The 24,346-nt window shown below is 44.2% G+C and overlaps 1 protein-coding gene across 5 annotated transcripts in view; it reads right to left on the reverse strand.

Annotated features, from left to right (window-relative positions):
- The window catches only part of Lrch1 (leucine rich repeats and calponin homology domain containing 1), a 173,227-nt gene that overhangs the window by 76,858 nt on the left and 72,023 nt on the right, over nucleotides 1-24,346 (reverse strand). For all 5 annotated transcript variants that reach the window (XM_060391444.1, XM_021647051.2, XM_060391442.1 and 2 more), the window contains exon 2: nucleotides 16,570-16,714. In XM_060391444.1, coding sequence (XP_060247427.1) covers nucleotides 16,570-16,714 — 145 coding nt within the window. The remainder of the gene's footprint in view (nucleotides 1-16,569; nucleotides 16,715-24,346) is intronic.

Raw genomic sequence — 24,346 nt, forward strand, 5'->3', positions numbered from 1 at the left:
TTACCTTGCTAGAATCCTATATGTTGTCTGATGAGTGAGACAGAGACAGAGAAAGAGACAGGGTATGGACTCAGGTGCGTGGGAAGGTGGGAGGACCTGGGAACAGTTGGAAGAGAGGCAACTAATATAGTTTGTGGGAAAAAAAAGTATTTTCAATTTTTAAAAATTAAAACTTTTTGAAAAAGAAATTTGAAATTCTGAAAGAAAAAAAAAAGCAATTTGGCAGAATGAATAAACTCTGGGGTCCTGAAGCAGAACCCTAGGATCAGGCAAGTTAGCCTTCCGCTGTCCATTACACACTTCAGTATCACTGACTGGCTGAGGGCTTCCCATCAGACACAGGACCACCATCTGAGGATGGGAAGACGCTAAGCATCAGGTATGACCACTCCACCTTACACAAATCATCACACCAGCTCCTGCATGTACGTTAATAAACACACACAAAGGGGCCTTCGGAAGGAGGCAGCTTTGCACAGTGTAGTGCCATGAGCTTCTTGACCAGAAGGACAGAAAGACAGGAAGACGGAAGGAGGCAGCAGGACAAGCTTTCTCTCAAAGCAAAAGCACTGGGAGCAGGAGCTGCCAGAGCTCAGACCATAAATGGTCCCCAGGGGCCCAGTGCTACAGGCTACCTCTTAAATGCCTACCACCAGAGCTGGAGAGACGGCTCAGTGGTGAAGAGCACTGGCTGCTCTTCCAGAGGAGCACGGTTTGCTTCTCAACACCCACATGGCAGTTCACAATGCCTATACCTCTAGTTCCAGGAGCTCCACACCCTCACACAGACACACAATCAGCCAAAACAACAATGAACATAAAATAAAAATAAATAAAAATTAAAAAAGCCTACCAACTTCCAAGAGTAGCATGGTGCTATTTCCATCATGTGCCACCTCACCCCAGACCCCAAAGCAATGGGGCCTACTGAATAGACTGGAATTTAACAAAAAAAAAAGCCAAAGCAAACCTTTTCTCTTTTTGTTAATTGTTACATTAACAGAACTCTGCCTGACTGATGCCACTGTTTTCTCCTGTCAACATGTACAGGAAACTCAGTCAGACAGGACCAAAGCAACCAGTACTCTGAAGGCACTGTTTGGTAAAAAAAAAAAAAAAAAAAAAAAAAGGAAAGGTAGCTTTCTATCAAAGAACGCCTGGAACCCAGAGGGCATCAGCTTCCCAGGGTAGCCAAATGGCGGCTCTGCTCCACTCTGCAGGAAGAGATAGAGCACGCAGAAGTCTCTGAACTTCCTACTGTCCCTGTTTGGTTTTCTAAGACAGAGAGAGTCATTAATGAAACTTAATTGACTCGCCACATGCTCACGTCAGCCATTTAATTCAGCCTCCTCCTGACACAAAGCCCTCTGTCCCACTAGCAAGCTCAGACACAGATGGGTTACAGTTTCTCCAACTTCCTTCCCCCATTATTCCGAGGATGAAGCCAACATCACGTGAACACAACTATTAAAAACTTCCATGTGTTTGTGCACACGTGCACAACACTTCAATGCCGTGCCCTGTGTATATCCATATTTACAGGCAAAAAAACTTAGGGAAGTCTCGGCCAGAAAGACGGGTTTCTAACCTACCCAAATATCATTACTGGTCACTTGGGGGTATCTACTAAGTGGTTTTTATTTTCCTTTTCACACTTTGTCCTGTTTTCTGAAACTCCTACAGGAGTTTTTACAATCAGAAAAGAAACATCCTGTAACAAGATAAACTATGTTAGATGTTCCTCACATGGGTGTTCCTATCTGTGAACACGCCTTGATAAGCACATACCCGGTGCATTACAATGGGTATGCTACACTAGAAAACCCAGCTCCCCTGCACAGGGTAAGGGGTGGGAATCTGGTCCCCCAAAGGGCATCTCTAGCCTATGGGTGGACGCTGAGCAAAGAGCCTGTCTAATCTGGCTCTCCCTTAACCAAGACCTCAATGTCACTCCTATTCCTGGCACTCGGTTCCTAGCTAGCTCTATCAGGGCGAGAAGTAGCGCATCAACCATTTCTCCTGTGGCCCAGATCTGCAAGAAAGCTATTTCCACAATTGGGCAGAAGAGCTTTTCCATCAAGTTGTAGCAGCACAGGGGAGTGAGGGGGCCTCCAGGGGCCCTGGCTCCAGGTTGCTACCTTCCCGGGTCAGAAACACACACAAACACACACTGACACTTTTCCTCATCTCGGGGGACAGTAGAGGTAGAAGTGGGCCCCCAGGCTGTCCCTCTCCTATCTCCAAGGACCTGCTTACAGAACTGGTTAAATAACAGTCCCCTTGGTGTCCTGCTGGCTTTTCTCAAGCTCTGAGAAGGGCTCCGTAGCCCCCTCTGGAAAGAGAGCTCGGTTACTAAAAGGTGACCTGTAAATAATTCACAACGCAATTTGTCATTATGAAATATTCATAATATGTAAGCCAGGCAGGTGGTATACACCTATAATCCAGCACTAGGGAAGCCGAGGGAGAAGGAAGGTCTGGGTTACAGACCAGTCTCTAAAAGCACAACGTTTATAAATACCCTCTTTAAATTCTCTTAGTACGAAGGCATAGCTCAACTTTCTAGGGAGGGTTGTGGGGGTTGGGGGGAAATAGATATTTCCAAAATTTCTACTTTCCAATCCACCTTGAGATTTTTTTTCCTATACTTCTCTGGGTCTCGCCACCTGAGGCAGACGCCTACCCAGGCCAGTGACACACCTACAGAGTCATAATCACAGCACCAAAAACAAAGCTCTGTGGTGCGGGCTCACTCTCCCTGGAGCTGTTTAAGGGCAAGCGCACTTCTGGACACTGGAGAGTGGTTCAGTGAAGTGCCTGCTGCTCTTCCAGAGGATCTGAGTTCGGGTCCCACATCCATGCTGGGTGGCTCACGACCACCTTTACCTCTAAAACTCTAGGACCACCCTTCTTCTGACCTTCAAAGACATATACACATACACACACACTTTGAAAAAAAAATCTAAGCCTATAAAAACATCTGTGGCCTCTTTGGCGGAATGAATGCTTTTTACACCAAAAACTGCTTAGCACTCCGCAAGTCCACGGAGCTAATAATTTAGTCACAATTAAAGCATGGCATAGGCAGGGGCATGCTCCTTCAGAGCCACTCACCTGTTCCCACAGCGTCTATCGCATGTATTTTGTCACAAGCTATTTTTGGATTATCCGTAGTTTCTATGAGAGTACAAGGAAACACACGTGGGTAAACAAAGACCCACAGTCCCCAAGGGAAGATCTCATAAAGGGGGGAGCAAAGGTACCCCTTTGGCCACCTGGCCACTGCAAATGTCAGCAGCAGCGCTTGCTGAAGCCATTCGTCTCTCTGAAGCCTACTTCTCTCCAGCAAGACCCAGGGGCCCCAGTCCTCCACGCTTACCTCCTGCAAGCCTCCAGGTTATAAACAGACTCTTCAGGGAAAGAACGTTTAAGGATAAGGCCACACGGTGCCTGGTAAGGTATAATAAACCAGTATTTACCCTCAAATCTAATCAGTGAGGTCCGTCTAAAAAACTAATTTTATTTGTTGTTGATTCCTTTTGTCACTCTCTACAAACAAGTTGGTCTGTAGTGTAAAGGGCTTGTTGACACATAGTCACAGATTCACCTTTGATGGCTTGAGATTCCTTGTCCTCACAGCAGGAGGGTCTTCCTACCTCTTCCTGACACTGTCCCTGCCCTGCCTGGGTAGACAAGGTCAGGGAGCGAGGAGTGGGACGAACGCCTGGCTTCCTTCCGGTCCTATGATGCCACTTCTGGGGTTCTCAGCTGAGTAACTCCTCAGGTGTTTACCTCCTCACCATAAAACCAAGTAACACAGCTCCAGGTCGTCTACGGTTTTGTTCGTTTCATGCCAAAATCTACAAGGTGAATTTTCAAACACTAGCACCCTGCCCTGTCTTCCTTAACTAAGGGATTCACAAGCCAAGATGTTTCTGATGGGTTTAGTTTTAGGGAGTATTATTTATATGTATTTTGACTGAAGAACTTATCAGTGTCCATTCTGAGGGCCTAAACTGATTCCTTTTTGTTGGCTTATTTCAGGATTATTTTAAAAATATATATTTAAAAAGCACAGGCATGTAACACTATCTGATTTCACTATCAAGGAAAAATATTCTTTCCCCTCTAATTCTACAGAATATGATGTGTGTGTGAGAGAGCAAGCTTTTACTTAATAAAGGTAAAGAGATCTGACTTAGAAATAATCTATAGAAAATGTTAATCACAGATGTATCTACTCTGACGTTTTTACTACTGTGTAGAATGCTCCCCGATTCTGTAATCAAGAGGCAGGAATTCAAATCCCACCTTTGCCAAAACATTCCTTTCTATAGCTTGAGGTAAGCCATTTGATGGCTGCAGAAGGCACACAGTAAGCTCTACCCGGATCTGGTAAGACGGCTCAGCGGGAAAAGGAGCTTACCACCATGCTGATCTGAATTTGATCCCCAGGAGCAAATACACTGCAGAGAGCTGTCCTCAAACCTCCACATATGTGCTGTATGGCTCACATGTATACACACACACATACACACAGATACATACACTCCATACATGTGCTATCTGGCCTACATATGTACACGCATATACACTCCACATGTGTGCTATATGGCTCACATGTGTACACATGGGAGCGCACGCACAGGTGCACACAAACAAATGTGAAGCATATTTTAAAAGACCTGCCTAGCATGAGATTCTAGATGCAAAAGTGTTTAGCCAATCACTAAGTCCATACATAAAAGCGAAGCCATCTGTATCTAACTACTAAGATGGTTTATAGAAGAAAATTAACAAGAGCAGACGTGTGCTCAGCTAGTTCAATTTATTGTCCTCAATGGCTAAAATTCCAGCTGCTTTTAAGCACTGACTAGCATGACGTCAGAAGCAAGGCAGGGGAGACATCACCGGAAGCCTACAAGATACAAGTATTTGTTAAGTATGGAACTGGTCAAGACACCCCACATCAAACAGCACATTAAAAATGTGTAGGACAATCAGGAGAATTTTACTTAAGTCAGATGAGATTTTATAATACTAAGAAGTTTATAATAATTCCTGGGTGGAATTTTTTTTTTCATTAGGAAGGCTGTCTTACTCTCTAACAGGAAAAAAAAAAGAGCAGAATAAAATGTGATTCCATGTTCAATCAGTGAAAATATATGGCAGCAAAAAATAAATACAATCATTTAAAGAAGGAGAGCCAAACAGGCTCTAACCCCAGCCTACTCCTATTCTGAGTCCAGGCAGTCAGGACTAGGGCAAGCTCCACCAGGGAGCCTTTCTCCTCATCATCCCCCACTCCAGCACCTTTCCCTAGCAAAACACGAATCCTAGGATACACGCCCAGGTCTTCAGACAGTCACAGAAACAGCAATGAGAAATTACTAACCTTCACAGAGCTGATAAGAGAACACTTCAGGCCTGAGGAGCTGCAGGGCTGGTTTCAATGTGGCCACACCAGGCTAGGCCTCTGATGCTCCCAGTGGAGAGACGACCTAAACATCTGTACCTAAACATCTGTACTGATGTCTGCATTATCACTGTCTGTGCTGGCACCTGACCTCAGGAAGCGGCAGTGACTTTGGCCAGGAGCCCTCCTTTCTTATGGGATACCTCACCTGATTCTATTTTTACTCTTTGGTGTGAAATCCGTTCGCCTTCCATTAAAGTAGCACAACTTGTCTTCTGTTTTGCATATGACACCTGCTAGTTTTCATACACTCGGAGCAGAGAACAATATCCATAGAGAACCATTTCCTTTTCCAGCTTCCTCCTTCCTGAAAAGCCCACCCTGGCTAAGCATCTCACCCTGGCCTTCCCTTAATGACTGAGTACTTCCCTTCATCACAACACCTCCACCCCCAGGCCCTTCGTTTCCGCAGAAATGTGTCTAACAATTAACTACAGGGGCCTGCCTTTGAGTTCCCTTGGGATATTTTTGATGCACTTTAATTGTATGCTATAAAACTAAAATCAAATAGAGACTACCTTTTTGTTTAATTGTAGAGCAAAATAATACTATGATACATTAATTCTTCAATCGGAAAGTTTATTTACTTAGTAGTGCTGGGAATTGAAGCCAGGGTCGGAACCTCAGCCCAAAGGAAGGATTTAAGTTAAAAGCATACGTCCAATCTGGGAGCCCAAGTTTAAACCTCTCTTTGAAGCAATTTTGCAAACTACAGCCTGACCATGGCCCTCATTTGCAAACTTAAAATGCCTTAAAACTAGAAACACAGAACTATTATTTCAATTAAAACCTAACCGGGTTCTTGGAAACCATGCCAATTAATTTCATGTCCACACATGTGAAAGGCATGTTTTGAGCTGGTTAGGGATTCGGTTTGAAAGAAGAACTGTATCAAAGCCAGGCCTCCAGAGTGGACTTCAAAGCCACGCCTCAGAATTCAGCCCAATTTTGCAGTAGCGGCTGCATGCCCTTTCAGCTGTGCATGCCTGTACCATATATGGGTACCACAACTGCACTGGTTTCCCACAATAACAGCCCATCAGTCTCCTCTTGAGTATAAATAACTCGCTGCTTAAAATATTCCATAGTTTTGCCCCCAAACTGGGTAGCAGCCGCTGCTAAGCAATGTCCACAGATTGATGAGATAACGGGTAATTCCTCTCTTTACTTCCAAGCACTCTTAAATTCAAAGAGCATGGCATTCACTGTAAAAGCTAGTGCTTGAAATCTGCTTCATTTAAAAATGGAAATAAATGCTTAATTAAAAGTCAAGGGGGACTCTTCAAAGAGAACGAAACATTGATATCTGTGATAATGTTGATTTATCAAAAACTTGCGGAACCAACAACATAGGTTTGTGGTTGTGTGTGTGTGTGTGTGTGTTTGTGTGTATGGGCAAGAAGACAACCTGAGGAGTTGTTCCTCAGGAGCCATCCATCGTGTTTTTTGGTGACAGGATCTTTCATTTGCCTCTAACTTGCCAAATAGCACAGGCTAACTGGCCAGCAAGTTCTCAGTATCCACCTGCCTTCTTAGTGATAGGATTACTAAGCTTGTTGGTCGTCCCTCCATACATTCATTCTGAAAATTTAAACAGCAATGGGAAGCCGGAAAAAATGGCAGGAGAAAGGCACAAACTTTCCAGTGGGAGGCAATAGAATGCTGTACTAATAATTAATGATTGATTAGTGCAATTAGTGGAAGGAAAGGGGTCAAAATAATTCTGGGATCTCAAGCAGATTTGATGGAGATGAAGGATAAAAGCACAAATGAGGGTGAGAAAGAAGCCAAGACACACAAGAAATGTCTTCAGTTTCAGTTACTCTTCTATGGCTATGGTAAAACACCACAACCAAGGCAACATGGAGAAGAAAGGATCCTTTGGCTTCTGATTCCAAAGGTAAAATGGATCATGATGTCAGAGAGGAAGCAGTAGGCAGCAGGCAGTTGGAACTGCAGAGAGAACTGGGACTTGCCTGAGGCTACTGAAACCTCAAAGCCTGCCTCTCAAGAGCCACACCTCCTCAAGTAAGGCCACACCCACTAAGCCTTCCCAAACAGCATCAGGAATTGGGGACCAAGTATTCAAACATATGAGTCTACAGGGCAATTTTCATTCAAACATCTTGACTTAGTTCCGCTCATGCTGGATTTCGAGGTACAAACAAGACCTCCAAGAAGGACCTGGGTATCAGGCAATTTAGGAAGTGAGGAATGGCATTCAAAGGAGCCAAACAGTGGAAAAGGGACATGGGAAATTGGAGGCAGGAGGTCTTAGTAGAAGCTAAGGATCAAAACTCTGGGAACCCCCAGCTTTAAATAAGTGGAGGAAGAGAGAGAATATTCAGACTTGGGAACAGTGAAGAAAGGCAAAGAGGCAGAGGAGTCACCAGGAAAGAGAGATCAAGGCCGCAGAAGGAAAATGTCACTGGCGTCATTACCAAACAGAATTCCATTATTTTTGACAGGTCATGAGTGCCTTTTCTCCTCATGAACCAGTGCAAAGCTCCCAGAAACCATGAAAGATATATGAACCCTTCTGCTTCATCCCCAACAGGGCCAGGCAACATCATTCTGAGCCACAATTGACTACATCCCGCCTGAACTGTGATCGTGTTAATATAAGCCACAGAGCCCTACCACGGGGTTTCTGAAGATCTAAGTATTACAGTTTGGTGACTCCCAGGGAATAAGGAAGAGAACCTTCCTTTAGGTAAGAGAGTGGTAAGAGGATTCCTGGCTAGCCTATGGAAGTGCCTGTCGATGTCAGTACTGCCGTCAGACACTCAGTGGTCACCGTAAGTGACGTTAAGCTGTTTTCCAGGGCACATCAGGGCACAGTGGTCTCATGGTATACATCATCCACAAAGGGGATAGCGGTCATAACCCGTTGCTCAAGCTCCCTGTAGGGCTCCCATTCAAATCACTGACCAACAGAAAGCCATTTTCTGTCCTCAAAGCATACAGGCCATTCTCTAGTCCTGCTGCACCACCTGCCTTCAGGCAACAGGTCCCTCACAGTGCTAAGGTTACTTGGTCTAGAAGGAAAAATATTCACAACCTCCAGGAAATATTTTTGTCCAGCTCTAGCTGTGTTCAATGAGCTCACTGCTGCACAACTCTTCCATGTGATGACGAAATTCTGAAACAGTGCCCATTAGCACAGACTTCCTCTCTAGCTGCTTCCTGGCTGCTACAAGGGGAGCAGCCCGGCTCAGCCACTCCCACAGGAGAAGGATCCAGGAAGGCCTCTGAAACCCTGAGCTGACACAAACCTTTCCACCCTCATGCTGCTTTGCTCGGTTATCTAACCACAACAATAAAAATCTCAGTAATACACCAGCTACAGACACAAAATGGGTTCCAGCGGGAGAGATGTAAATCCCAAATTGAAAAGTCATCCACAACTTTCTTTATATCTATATATTATTTTTTCCCCAACAAATACACCTGAGCTATTCGTAGAATGAACTGTACAGGCTATAAAGAAAATCTTGAACCATCTAAAGAATTTACAATCAGGATATATCCCTTGAAACAATGAATCAAATTCAAAATAAATATTAGAAGGGTACCTTAAAGCAACTCTATAGAAACTCAAAGCACACGGGGTGGTGATCTTAGGATAGGAGAGGTTATAGGTCTTGAGAGGGTGGGTAGAGCCTTTTGGGGTATTCTTAAGTCACTTGGAGCATACTCTGGAAGAGGAGCCCCATTTTGTCTGTTTCTTTGCTTCCTGTTTGTGGTGATTAGATTTTTGTTTTTTTGGTCACACGCTTTGGTCAGGATACACTACCCATCCCAGGGACCCAAATTTATGGAGCTGCCCAATCTTGTAAGCCTCAATAACTATAAGTCATAATCATTTTATATTAATTGTCCTGCAATTTGCTGTAGTGCCAGAAACTAAAATACTGCATATAATAATATTTCGTATAGGGGCTGGAGAGTTGGCTCCGTGGTTAAGAGCAACGGTTCCTCTTCTAGAAAGCCCAGGTTGAGTTCCCAGCATCCACACGGAAGCTCACAAGTGTCTGTAACTCTCGTTTCGGGGGAATACAACTCCCTCACACCTGCAGGCAAAACACCAATGTACAAAACATAAAAATAAGTAAATTATTTTCAAAAAGTATTTAGCATCCACCCAAAGCTCTATGTACTAAGGTACTCACACCTTGAAAGCTCTTATAAGAGATGAAAGATAAAGCTGGCACAACAGCGTAAGACTACATATAACCCAGAACCGTGGCTGCTGAGGCAGAGGACTACAAGCTTAGCCCAGGCTTAGAAAAATGATTAAACCTGTAGGCAAATTAGAATGAAAGAAACCTGATAGATCAGACCAGAAGTGAGTGAAATAGAAAATAAAGGATCAATAATAATAAAATCAAAAACTAATCGGGAGCGCGCACGCACACACACACACAAAATACCTTATCTTTAATTAAAAATAATTCTGGGGGCTAGGCTTGATCGTGCATGCCTTTAATCCCAGCACTTAGGAGGCAGGGGTAGGCAGATCTCTCTAAATCTGAAGTTTGAAGCAAGCCTGGTCTCAAGTTCCAGGCCAGCCATGGGCCATCCCCTGAAAAATCCCCTACCAGTTACTTGCAGGTTCATGAAATGGTTCTGCAAAGCATGGAAGGCAGTGGAGATGGCGCTCGGTGAGGTTGAAGCGCTCGGTGATCTGTGACATGCCAAAGCAGCAGAACAGCTCATTCCTGTCACTCCTGTCACACAGTGTGACTCAAATCTCTCTTCAGCCTCACACCTACCCCAGAGGCTGCTCATTTAGTGCCGTCATGGCCAGTGGTGCTGGTGGACAATGATTATTGTCTTTGTATGTGTGCATGTATAACACACACACACACACACACACACACACACACGCATATATATGCATGTATATCTGTTCTTCTCCCATCTCTCTCACAGACAGCACTATTTATAAGACAGCATATTAACTGCCAGAGTTTTACAGGAAATGTAATGAGTTGATCACTGATGAAAAGGCAATGTTTCAAAGGAGTTTTATTGGTCTAGTTAGAAAAATAAATGCAATCTGGAGCTTGACAATTTGGGACTATGGAGTAAACACTGAGAATCACCATAGGTGAAGGGAAGTATCTGTAATAAATTCAGTGAGCATTCACCTCATTTCCAGAGAGCTACTCTGGGGGCACAAAGATCTTCACATCCCTGTAAAGATCAGAAAAAGAGCAAAAAACAAAGGCAGCAAACTCAGGCGGAGAGTACAATGTCGCTTTTGTGCTGCTGGCTTTTTTTTTTTTTTTCTCCCAATACAAACAGTCAGCTAAAACATCTGTGATCAGGTGTGTAGAATGGAAAAACCCTCCTCCGCAGACCTGCCAAGTGCAGGCTACACTAAAAGGAATGGAATTTGGTAAGAAATATCCCATTATGAATTTACTGTGTGTTTGGTAGCCTGCCAGCACAAAACAAAGAGACATAAACTCACACTCACTTTACGCACAATTCATAAACACGACCCAAGGTTCAGGACCCACTGCCTGTATATTCCGCCGTAATAACAAATGCCTGGGGAGCCCTAGGAAAACCAAGGCTTCAGCCGTATGTAGACAGCTGTGCTATGTAGACCATAAGTCCCAATGGCCTCTTTCACGTCTACCATTCCACGGAAAATGCACTTACGTTTTAAGATGGATAGTGTCAAATTCCAATCTGGTTCATTGTGTTTTGGAGTTTCTGTGTATCTGAGATTTCATAAGAGACATGACCATCATATACACACATGCATACCTACACATACACAGACACACAAGCACACACGTATACACACACAAACACGCACATGCATGTGTACACGTACACACAAATGCTCTCGTTTTCCCTTTAAAAGAGCTTCATAAATTGGAGGGGACTTAATTTGTATTTATTGAAACAAAACTCCTTCCAAGTTCAGAAAAACCGGTATCAATTTCCCAATTTTCCAGATGCACTGTTTTGCCCCAGGTAGCTTCTTTAGAAACGGCAGCATAAGACAAGAGAACTACGAACGTTAATTTTTATTTCACAACAATAACAACAACAAAGAAACAACTGTGCGTTCTAAGGCTGCCCTGGCCCAGGGTCCCTCAAATAAGAGAGCGAGTGTTCTGAGAATTAAAGATTCTTTCTGAGAACGAGTCCCAGAAGAATGCGGGGATACTGGTTATATGACCATCAGGAAGTTGGCTCTTTTAGCACATTGTTTAGCAGCCAAAAAGGATACCAGGCCACAGAGATGGCAGCCAACATGCATTCCTTTTACAGCATGATAACATTTCATGCACCAGACAACCCTCTTTGAGGGCGACAGCTCCAAACTCACTCAGAAGATGGGGGACACAGGGTTTCTGAGGCCCGGCCAATCATGCTTCCTCTGAGAATAGGAAACCCACTCCCCCCTCATCCTGGAAGCGGTCTGATTAAATGCTAGAAAGAAGTTTAGTTTTTGACAGCTCCATCTCCAAACATCTCCGAGCTGAGCCTCCTATGCCAAGGTCTCCATTCTAAGATTCATAGCACTCACTGCTGCCAAGTGCTCCGCTCCTCTGGGCTACGCTAGTTTCTTACAGTACACTGACACCTTTCCAACCATTTAAAATAGATTTCGGGCTCATCTGGGTGTTTCCAGTTCCAAGTGTTTGCTGCTATAGAGCAACAGGCTTGCTCAATCACTTTTATTGTTCTTGGCCACATTTCTTGGACAAAGATATTTTCTAACAGGAAGACACGGGGGCACATACACTAAACTAACATAACCTTTGGTTGTGAACACCAAGAAGCAAAGATTAAAAGCCTAGATGCTTCAAACACAGGCTATATAAGCAGCAATAAATCACTAATTTCCACAAATATCGTTTCCTAGAAAATGTGGAAAAGAGTTTCATGTTTCTAACTGCAGAGTTCGTGGCAGAGATGTTTTCATGTGTGAATTAATCCTGCCTCTTGGAAAGCATGAGGGTTCTTGGCACAGATGCAGCCATTTGAAAATTGAAGATAACATGAAGCAGAGAGCATGTCAGCCAAAAACCTGGCTAAGCAGCTGCAACATATCCCTGCCCCATTTCCCCACCCCCACCCTCATCATCATCATCATCACCATCATCATCATCATTACCATCACCATGGCCATTCTCAAATATTTGTGGCTGTTTACACTGCTAGAATATACAACGTTTCTCATGGGGATGCAATCAACTTTGAGCATTTCCCATAAATTCAAAGTATCTTTATATGGATCTTTTCTATTTTAGGATGCACAAAATTAGCAACTCTGGTTTATAATTTATTAAGAAAAGGAGATATTAAATACAGTAAAAATGTGCCTGGTGCTGTGGCTCCATGACAGAGCACAAACCCTGTATAGTGCACTGAGTTTGGCCCCCACCTTCACAGAAACAAAGCAAAGCAAAACGAAACAACACAAACAACAAAACAATATGAAGGTTTAATTTTAGGTACAGAAACATGAGACATGGGAAGGCAGTTTCTTTACACTACTCTATCTAAAAAGTCTTTCTTTCCAGTTAATGGGAGGGGAAGGGAAGAAAGGAGAGGGAGGAGAGAGGGGAGAAAGAGAGAGTGAGAGTGAGAAGGGGGGGAGAGAGACAGAGACAAGCATCACGCACTAAGCACCACTGAAAAGGAACTGTTTTAGGTACTTGTAAAAGGAGATGAACTCGGGGCTGGCAAATGGCTCAAGGGTGCTGCTACCCGCCAAACCTGACCACCTACCTAAATTCAATCCCTAGGACACATATGTCAAAAAGGAGAAAATGGACTCCCAAGCTGGTCCACATATATAGACTAATGTACATATATTTAAATTTTATTATAAAGGAGGTGAACCCTTGTATTTGTTAACGCTGTCACCCAAACATGCTATCCTGAGTCTCTCCGGTTCCTCGTGTGCAGCCAGGTGGAGCGGGGGCCACTCTAACTCAGGCAGATGTCACGCAGACAGCACAAGCATGATATTACTAATGCCGCAGAGGACGCCAACAGCATTGCCTAGACATGGTTACATATTTGCAAGTAAACAGATATGGAGGTCACCTACTGTTTCAAAAGCCACAAATAAGGTTCTCCGGCAAGAGCTGTGATGCAGTCCACCAGAATCATCCTCGAGAGCCTAGAAACAACTCAAGCTCGAGGGACCTAGAGCTGCTCTAGAGTTCCTAGCAGATACGGCTCTGCAATCTATTCATCAAGCAGGGAGTGAAGACTCCGAAAAACATGATGTAACTCTACCTTCTTGGTTTCATCAAAACTTGCCGTCGTCACATTTCAACACATTCCTATCCGGACTGAGTTCCACAGGAGGGATCAAAAGTGATTACTCGTGCTGCCTAGGTTTTGTCAATTTAACATAAATTAAGAGTCACATGGGAAGAGGAACCCTCTACTGAGGAACTGCCTGTGGGTGAGTCCCCTGGGGCGTTTTCTTTATTGATGACTGATGTGGGAGCGATCAGCCCACCATGGGTGGTGCCATCCCCACGCAAGTGATCCTGGGTCATATGAGCAAGCAGGCTGAGCAAGACATGGGAAGCAAGCCAGTAAGCAGCACCCCTCCATGCCCTCTGCTTCAGCTCATTCTTTAGGCTTCAGACCTGACGCCCCTCAAGATGGACTCTTAGCCGTAAGGCAAATAAACCCGCTTTTGGTCAGAAGAGCTCACCACAGAAAACTGGGATGTTAGTATCTGGATGTCAGTGTTCACGGGGTAAAGGCACTGACCACCGAGTCTGAGTTCAGTCCCTAGGACCCACAAAGTAAAAGGAGAGAAATGACTGCTAGAAGTTGCCCTCTGACCTCCACACACATGCCACAGTGCACACAACTTCCCCATATAAAAGAAACTTAAAATGTAACATAGTAATAATAAATACCTATAAAATAAAATAAAATAAAATAAAATAAAATAAAATAAAATAATACTAATAAAATATCTAGTTTTTTAAAAAGCTTAGAGGCTAGCAACGTATTTTACACACCCTCACATAAAGCTTCTGGGTGGTAAGAGACATGCTTTTTCTTAATTATTTTTTTCCTTATAGCATGTTTCTTCAAAGAACACATATTTTCAGTGCAAGAAAGTAAGCCTCACCCATGTTAATATTCAAAGTAGAAAATGTGAAAAAAAGAAAAACAGCCACGCTTTAAAAATTATCAATGTAACTGGGAGATGGGACGCCAAGCCAGAAAGCACATATATGAATCTCTTCACCTCTTTCGTCTTCCCTTACATAGGGATTCACCACAGAATGTCCAATGCATTAGTCTTTGTCCATCACCAACAACTTTTCTTTCTTTTTTTTTTTTTATTTTTTAAGTTTTATGTATATGGTGTTTTGTTTGCAGGTTATGTCTTAGCAGAAGAGGGCATCGGATCCCCAGATCTGGAGTCATAGACAGTTGTGAGCCCCTATGTGAGTGACAGGAATTGAGCCTTGGTCCTTCGGAAGAGCAGCCAGTGTGATCTCAACTGCAGAGCCATCTCTCCAGCCCCTTCCTTGTCTTAAAGAATTCTGAGGTCCAGACTCCATTATGTTCTTTCTGCTCATTTGAGAACAGCAATGATTTACCCTTAACTAAGATCAACCTAGAACTCATGAGAACAAACTCAACATTACTATTTCTAAAGAAACATAAAAGACTAGATCATCAGGTGTTTTAGGATTTTATAGTCAACTATGCCCCAATATTCTTGATGCTCATGGACTTAATGTGAAGTACGTTACACTGATTTACCTATTGTATGCTATTCGGATAAAAAAAAGTTATAACGGGACAAAAATGGGAAGTAAACAGAGAAGCTGCATCTGCTTTGGCAACAATCACAATTTATGAGAAGTCAGGGAACCAGAATCTACAGACACTCCTGTGTGGGCTGCAAGGCATGTCCTCTGTGGCAGAAACAGCAAGAAACCTGGACAGATGAACCAGAAACCTGCAGAACTGAAAGTCGGATAGACAAACCTGCAGATCACCCTAACCGCACTCTACATTTTCTTTAAAAAAAAAAAAATTAATAAGTTAAGGTCGATGACAAATACACCTAGGAATGGTTTTGCCCTGAGGAAAAAGTGCACTTCTAGAAACACGATAGGAGCTCTCTTTGTTGTTCTGACCACAGAGATGCAGAAAGCCCCAAAGTTTTCAGGAGCCAACTAAAACAAAAAGCAAAACCAAAAGAACAAAGCAAAACCAAAAAACTTTTGTGTGTGGGTGGGGGTGGGGAGGGAGGTTGAGACAGGGTTACTCTGTGTAGTCCTAGCTGTTCTGGGACTCACTCTGAGGTCCAGGCTTGCCTCGAACTCACAGAGATCCACCTGCCCCTGCCTCCTAAGTGCTAGGATCAGAGGTGTGCGCCACCACACCCATGCCGTCTCACTGATATTATTATCTGTTATAAGGGGTTGCTGTATCTGGTTTGCTGGGAGTTTTGAGCAACACAAGCCTCACTGATCAGGTCCTGCCCTTTACACATCATACTGGCGGCATGCGAAGACTCTGGAACCTGGGAGCTTGCTTCCATTAAGACAGAGGAAATAAAACAACAGCAGCCTCTCTCCTGAAATCCTAATGTGAGACAAGGATTTAGGGAGCCAGAAACCGACCAGAGCAGCGTGTTAGTAGCAAAGACTGAAACCAAGACTTACATGAATCAGTTTTCTTGAAACTATGGCTAATGTGTAGTAGTAACTTGCTCGCCACGTTATCCAACATAGACTCGGGCATGCTCTGCAAACACTGGCTTCATTTAAGAAGGCAAACTGTACCTCGCGTCCTCACACACACCGTCACACAAGAGCATCCTTACACACACCATCACAGTGATGCTATCTCTGCAAATCAGTCCCTTTTAGAACCTTGCCCTCCTGACATCTGGGGAAGGCCAGCACCAAGGCCCTGGACATTTAGGACAAAGGGCACTTTTAATGATCCCCATGGTTTACTTGCAAGTGCGATCAAGAACTGCAAAGATGAGTGCATCTTTGCAGAACGTAGACATGAATGGTTCCGTGCTGGTCACTGACCAGAGGTTTCCTAGTTAAACCTACCTCAAGTTTAGGTGGGTCAGCATCTGCAGATTAACAATGGCCTCAGGAATGACTCTGATGCAGTTGTGATACAGGTTGAGGATTTCCAGCGACACAAAATGGCACAGCTCCATCGGCACTTCCACCAGTCTGTTTTTAGATAGATCTAGGGGGGAAAAGGGAGAGAACACGGTCAGTACACCTTCGGCCTCCTCCGTACCTTGTCCCTGCTTTCCATGCTACGATCTAAACTTGATCAACATCGCTGCCGTGCCTCTATTGTGATTTCTACTTCTTGGGCAAATTCAGAGGCACGTGCATAAGGGAAACAGGTGCTGGTGAGGCTTTGGGTCTCTGGTTTGCAAAGCTGCCTACGTAAAAGGCGCTTTTTGCCTATTTTGAAAATTCTCTTAGGCAAGAATGCGACTCTATCTTTTCACAGAGACAAACACTCATAGTGACCATCACCAGCCATTCAGTTCTCTACTGCCAAAGGCATGTCTTCTGTACTTTCTAGAAATAGACATACAATCAGCACTTCAAAAAAAAAAAGTTTTATTCACCCGAGTACTTACAATGTACAAGACCAAGATAAACCAACTGTCTGTTTATTGAGAGCCAGCGTGCAGTAAAAGTAGAATCCACAGCCAAGTCCACAAAGACAGGATCAATGGCTGTGGACCGATGTGAACAAGCAGCACCCCCAAAGGAAAATGATAATGATAATGATAATCCAAATGAAAATGATAATCCTTAACAGGTAAAGATGGGAACAGCAGAGAGGACGCCAAACCCAGGAAGGAAAAGGATGCCACAGCTGTGAAGAGTGAAGCCCAGACAGTTTGCCTGAAAGATAAATGAAAGGATGCTGTGCTCATGAACTTAAGGCTTCCCAGACAGCTTGAAGGAAGATGATGAACTTGACACATGAGCACAATACTTATGACAGAACAAGCAATAACTCCACCCTCGAAACCCATGAGAAGGAATGGGGGAAGGCAGCCATTCCGTTCACAAGCCAAACAGACTTATCCTATATAAAGATAAGGAGATGCTATTGTCAGTAGGAGTAAGGCTAAAGATGTCGTTGGGTGGGGTGGTACAGGGCGGGGAGGGAGTGGGAGAAGGATAACCAGACGAATGTGAAGTCTTAGGTTCAGCCTCCAGGCTCCACTACCAAAAAAAAGGGGGACATAGAATAGGCAAAATGGCACACAAAGGGCTCCTGTGCATATAAACTGTAACGCCACGAATGGGATTGTTTACCTTTCACACTAGTGAGTATCAAAAAACAATCAGATATAGACACTGTAGTAAGGAGGATAAATGGTCAACAAAGGGCTTTGAACTGGTGACGTTCTAGCAGACTCTATCTTAATTAAACTGCTGGCAAGGAGGAACAGAGGCGCAGTACAAATGACGAAACGTTGCAGCTATTTAAAGTAAGTCTGGGAAGGAGAGAAGGGTGGTTCAGCTTGGCGTTCCAGGTCCTCTTAGGAATACTGTATACCCTGGGTGAAATGGCCCAGCAGGTAAAGGCATTCACCAACAAGCCCCACAGCCCGAATTCAATCCCTGGAACCCACACAGTTGACAGAGAGATCTGACTCCTGCAAATTGACCTCTGACCTCCACACACACGTGGCGCTCACCTCCCTGATAAAAAATAAATGTCAAATAAATTTGTTTAAAAAGGGGGGAAGCTGGAGAGATGGCTCAGTCATTAAGAGCACCTGGTGCTCAGTCACAGGGCCCAGGTTCAGTCCCCAGCACCCCCATGGAGTTCACAACCATCTACACTCCTGTTCCAAGGGATCTGGCACCCTCTCTGGCCACCACGGGGCACCAGGTTCACACTTAGTTCACATACACATATGCAGACAAAAACAATCATAGGTAAAAAAAATTCTTTAAAAATAATTGGGGCCAGCAAGGCGGCTTGGTGGATAAATCCTGATTACTGAGTTCACTGATAGAAGAAGAGAATGGATTCTTGCAGGCTGTCCTCTGACCACCAAAACATAGTCACAGCATGACTGCCACACACCTGCACACATACACACAATAGATACTATTTTACAAGAACATGAGGGTTCAGTAAGATAGATCAGCTAGTAAAGAGGCCCTTGATGAAGGCCCAGCAACCTGGACCCATCCTCAAACCCATGTAAAGGTAGAAGGTGAAAACCAACTCCAGAGGAAAGTTTTCCTTCTGGCTTTCCCACGTGCTATGCACTTTTCCATGTGCTGTGAGCTGCACATAACCACACACACACACAATATATACACAGTAATAATAATGAAAACACGGATAAAGGGTGCTGCAGAAATGGAAGGCGTGAGGTGACTGGGCAGCTTCTCTTGTTTGAGATGCCACCTGGGTTCCTCAGATGACTTGCTGACCTCACATCTTCTTCTTGGTTTGGAACTCCACCTTTGTTACACACTTTCTTTCATTTTTTGTAAGTGGCTTTCTCCCATTTTCCAGCTTGGTAATTTGTTTCCTTGACTTTCTCTTGTGTATACTATGCTGTTTTCTGATGTGGTCTCTTTTAAAAGAGTATTGTATACTGGAGAGATACGAAAAGATTTCCAGTATTTTACACTACCCCCCCCCACACACACAAAGACTAACTATGTAAGATGATACATGGACTAATTTGCCTGACATAGTTATTTCCATAATGTATTATGTGTGGACACATATCAAAACAGATTAAATGCCTGGCATATATACATATTTGCATACTTCAACCCAATCTTATTTCATCCACAAATATAGGTGTATAAATGATATATTTTCCAGCAGAGTCCAAAATCATGTAAGTCAGAAAGTAATTTAAATGTCAGTGAAGGGATGATTAAATATTCATACTCCATGAATGAGCACCATAAATAATGCTAATATTAAATTAACCAATAAACATGACATTTCCTGTGATGCTGTGGAATACGGAAACACCAGGTTCCGCAATGGACACCAGGGCTACGCAGTCTTCGGCGTGCATCTCCGGCTGCTAGGGAAGAACCTCTAAGGCAAACTGCCCATGCTGGTAAAGGGCCAGGTATAAAACAGGGCATGCGGCATTTGTGGGTTTAGGGGATACTTTACACAACTGCTTAGCTCTAAGTACTTTCTGGAGAGTTAAGAATCTGGTGAAAGCTTCAGTCTCCAGACAAAGGCTCTCGGGCTATATGAACAGGAGAGTGGCTTCTCACTGTAAACCCTCTGTACCTGCAAAGACTTCAATGTGTGTATGTGTATTCATACATACATACATACATACATACATACATATATACATACAGTATCTGTGCATATGTGATCTGTATCATACATACACTATTAAAATATTAAGCTCTATATGTATATAAAAACACATCTAAAACAGTCTTCCGTTCTCACTCTCACTACACAGTAAATTTGTGCCTTAACAAAAGACTGAAGTGACTATCAAGCATGAAAGGAGGGAGGGCCGGGGAGGTTGAAGCAAATTTCCTATCAAAGATGTTTAGGACCAACACACAAAAAGCAATTCTAGAAGACATGCAGATTCTCACGTGCAGGAAATCTGCCCCCCCCCAAAAAAAAAACATGCTGTTTCCTGCAAGTTCCGCTCACAGAGCTCAGTTCACAGAGAGACAGCTGCTAGGAGCAGTCTGGTGTCTGCAGTGTTTATGGTACAGACTATTTGCTGTCTTCACCTCTTACCTCCTCCACTGTCTCCAGGTGTGGGGGAAAGTTCACCATTTTCCTCCCATTACAATTTCTGGGTGTACTCATCTATCCGCACAAGGCCTCTGCAGAGATGAGGTTAGTCCTACCTGCTCAAGGGAAAATCCTTAATTCTTGCTCATTTTAAACTGGGTCTAATACTTTCCTATTCATTTGTTTGCTTATTTGCTTGGTTTGGGGTTTCTGCTGTTGTTCTTCTTTCTGGAGACAGGATAGTACTAGGCAGTGTCAGGATGGCCTAGAACTCAGGACCCTCCAGCCGCAGCTGCCAGTGTTACCACTCAGTTGTTGTGTTTGGTTTTGAAACAGGGCCTCGTGCAGCACAGGCTACACTCTCAAGGCAGGTGCTGGCTATGCCTGGCATTTAGATTTATGAAGAGCTGGAGGATGGACCTCAGGCCTCTCTGGGCCTTGTACACACTAGGCACACATGCTCCCAACAGAGCTATCTTAAAACTGTTGTTTGTAACTGTACTATTCTCTATGGACCTTTTCAGTGATCCTTTCGCTAATGGAGTTAGACTATCACAAATAAAACTCTTAAGTCAGTGGTTTTCAGCCTTCCTAATGCCGTGACCCTTTAATATAGTCCTTCATGTTGTGGTGACCCCCCCAGACATAAAATTATTTTTGTTGCTACTTCCTGTCTGTAACTTGGCTACCATTGAGAATCATAATTTAAATATCTGTGGTTTTTGATGGTGTTGAGTGACCCCTGTAAAAGGGTTGTTTGCCCCCCCTCAAAGAAATCATGACCCACACAGTTAAGAATCACTGAAAGCTGCTGACAGTGGGCATCCACCATGACCAGGCCTTCACTGCACCCAAATACGTTGGTCTCCATATCCACCAAACCACCAACAATTTCCCTGTACCATAAGCTCCTATAGTTCTGGATTTATGTTGGTTTCTACATTAAAAGGTCAGAAATCTAAAAACAGCCTACTATGCCAATGCCTACACAAAAAAAGCTGCCTCATCAGCAGTGTGGAAATTAAAACAAAACAAAAAGCTTGTTTGGGTTAATTAACTGCAGGCTGAAATATTTACACATTCATCAACATTCCCTAACTATATGCTTTCTACAGAAACGGAAACCCACCCACACTCAAGGAGCAGAAACATTTAAAAGAAAACGGAGGCAAGCTCGCAGCAAGCCACGAGGGTATGCCAAACTATGCTTCTAGCAGAGACTAAATCAGGGGCTGGAAAGAGGGCTCAGCAATCAAGGGCCTGACTGCTCTTGCAAAGGTCCTGAATTTGGTTCACAAAGCCCACACTGGGGCTGACAGCCGACTGTAACTCCTGCTCCAGAGGATTGCTCATACCCACACAAAGACACACCGACGTACACATAATTTAAAAATAAATTAGACTGACTCTCTCTCTCTCTCTCTCTCTCTCTATATATATATATATACATACATATATACATACATACTATACACATGGTCTAAGTCAGTCTAAGTCAGGAGCTGAGTCCTGGCTGTAAAAATAGAATTGCTGGTGAAATCTGTCCAGCACACAGCAGATGCTTCATGCAAACCCTACGTGGAGCAGCCCCGCCCCCAACCTATGGCAGAATGGGCTTGAGCCACTTGCCCGAAGCACAGAGGTAACTCTACAGCTTGGCTGTGCTCCCACAAGAGACCACCCTTCTCCGTGAACTGAGGACAATGAGACTGGGACGAAGAGTCAGTCTTCCAGTTTGATTTGTCTAAAATTCAACCAAAATACAGTCAGCATGGTCTATGAGCAAGGCCACAGGGAAACAGTCATGCCTCATGCACAAACAGGAAAGCACTGTGCTTGGTAGGTTTTTTTAATATATGGTTGGGTGTTTTATTTTTTCTATATATCTCTTAGCACTGTTTAATTCTCAACTCTGTTAGTGGAAGACAGAAGGAAAGGTACAAAAAAAAAATGGGTATGTCTTCTCTGAGCTTTACATAGTTTAGGATAAACCATCAGACGACTTGAAAGGAAGTCTTTCCTAAGGTATTTGGGTTTAGGCTATCAGATTACAAAATAAAACGTGTTTACAATGTTTCCTGTTACCTGAAAACCAAGAAGTAAAACAGGGAAGAGGGAAGGAGGACAGGGGGAGAAAAGGAGAATGGGTATGGACAAACATGTCCCAGCACTCGGGACACCAAGACAGGAAGGGGTGGAGGCTGGCTGTGGGCTACATTATCTACTTTCTGTCCCAAAAAAAGGAAAGAAGGGGGAGAGAAGGGTCAGAGAGGAAGAGGGGAGGGGAGGGGAGGAGAGGGGAAGGGAAGGAATGGGAGGGGAGGGGAGGGGAGGGGAGGGGAGGAGGAAGGAGGGGATGGGAGGAGAGGAAGGGAGGGGAGGGGAGAAGACAGGAGAGGAGTAAATTTAGGACTTGGTTATAATCAAACGCACAGGACAATGAGCATCTCTGACACCCCTGACAGAAGGCATCAGAGCCCAAGCACACACCCGAAAGTCTGAGCAGTGAAGGTTCTCCACTCAAAAAAGAAAAGAAAAAGAAAAAGTTCTAGACATCAAAACAGGGTAAGAGGGCAATTTCCATATTGCTCCTCCGTGACAACCAAAGCCAGGCTGTGCACATGCGTGAGAGACCCAGGAAGACCTGAGCCATCCAGAGACAACCAAGCTTTTTGCAAGGGACCATGGATTTGGACGAAAGGCTGTCTTAATTTGGGTTCTTTACATCTCGGGTTCTTCCTGAAATGCTCAAGGCTATTTACAGGAGGGAGCTTACAGGTTAGAGGTATTTTTGTTTTACGGATCTCTTAGGCACAGCAATCAAAACTTAAAACATAACACTCTCCCAGGGATAGAGGCTATGCCGAAGAGGATGCAGGTTTGAACAAAAAAGAGCCCCTTACCAGGATCCAAAGGTGAGAATGAAAATACCGTCCAAGTTGGAGTCAACCCTTGCTGGATCCAAGCCTTATTCCCACTTCCTTCTCAGCAGGTTTCCAATATAAATGGGGCAACAAAATTCTGACCAGTTTTCCATATTGTGAAAAACGCCATGAACAATCACGCTCCATCTCATTTATTTATTTATTACAATTTATTCACTTTGTATCACCTCTGCAACCCCCTCCCTCATCACCTCCTATGCCCTTTCCCTAGTCCCATGATAGGGAAGGACCTCCTCCTCTTCTATCTGACCCTAGCCTATCAGGTCTCATCAAGGCTGGCAGCATGGTCTTCGCCTGTGGCCTGGCAAGGCTGCTCCCCCCAGGGGATTCCCCTTCTGCCCTGTTCTCTATTTTGGGTTTAGGACAGGTAGTCAGGAAGCCCCAGGGAGCCTGTTGTCTCAGTCCCACTACTCGTCCCCCCCCCCCCCCACACACACACGTTATCTTTAAAGCAGGTGCTGGAGACTGAACTTGGGTCCTCCTGCTTGCATGGCCAGCGCTTCACTGAGTGAATCATCTTCACAGTCCCCGCTTTGTTTCCTCCTTAATAAGAACCAGGCAAGGCAGATGCCTCTGTAACTCCCAGTAAGGTGCACACTTGTACAAAGAACTCATTCCCAGCTGTGTGAACAGTCACCGAAGCTTTCCCAGAGCCCTTCCTCACTCAACCTCACAAGACTGGATACCAGGAAGACCAACTGTTCATCAGCATGTATCTTTAAAAAGAAAACAATATTAACAACTGGCCCATTTCTGGGCCAGACATTCCACAACCTGGTAAAAGCTATGCGATCTCTGGCCAGGTCTTCGACATGTTTTCCAAATGAAGGGGTGTGTCATGGCGCCTTTGTTCTCCACCCAGCCCACGCAGGCTGAATCCTAGCGTGAATCCCACCCTGAGGTCTTGCTCTGCAGTGGGGAGTCATGTACACCCCAACACACTCGGGTAGCAAACCAGCACCCCAAGACACGTCTGCCCACATCCGCTGCTTAATTGAAGCATTCACACGAAAGCCAAGCAGCCAGAAATAAAACAATAAGGATCATGCTGCCAAAACAAGCTTTGCAAATCCCTAAAATAAAGTGGCCAAATGAATAAAAATAAGCAGGGTAGGGTAGAAAAACAGTACGTGGAATCCAGTGT

Source organism: Meriones unguiculatus, chromosome 9, assembly GCF_030254825.1.
Source record: "Meriones unguiculatus strain TT.TT164.6M chromosome 9, Bangor_MerUng_6.1, whole genome shotgun sequence".
NCBI lineage: Eukaryota > Metazoa > Chordata > Mammalia > Rodentia > Muridae > Meriones > Meriones unguiculatus.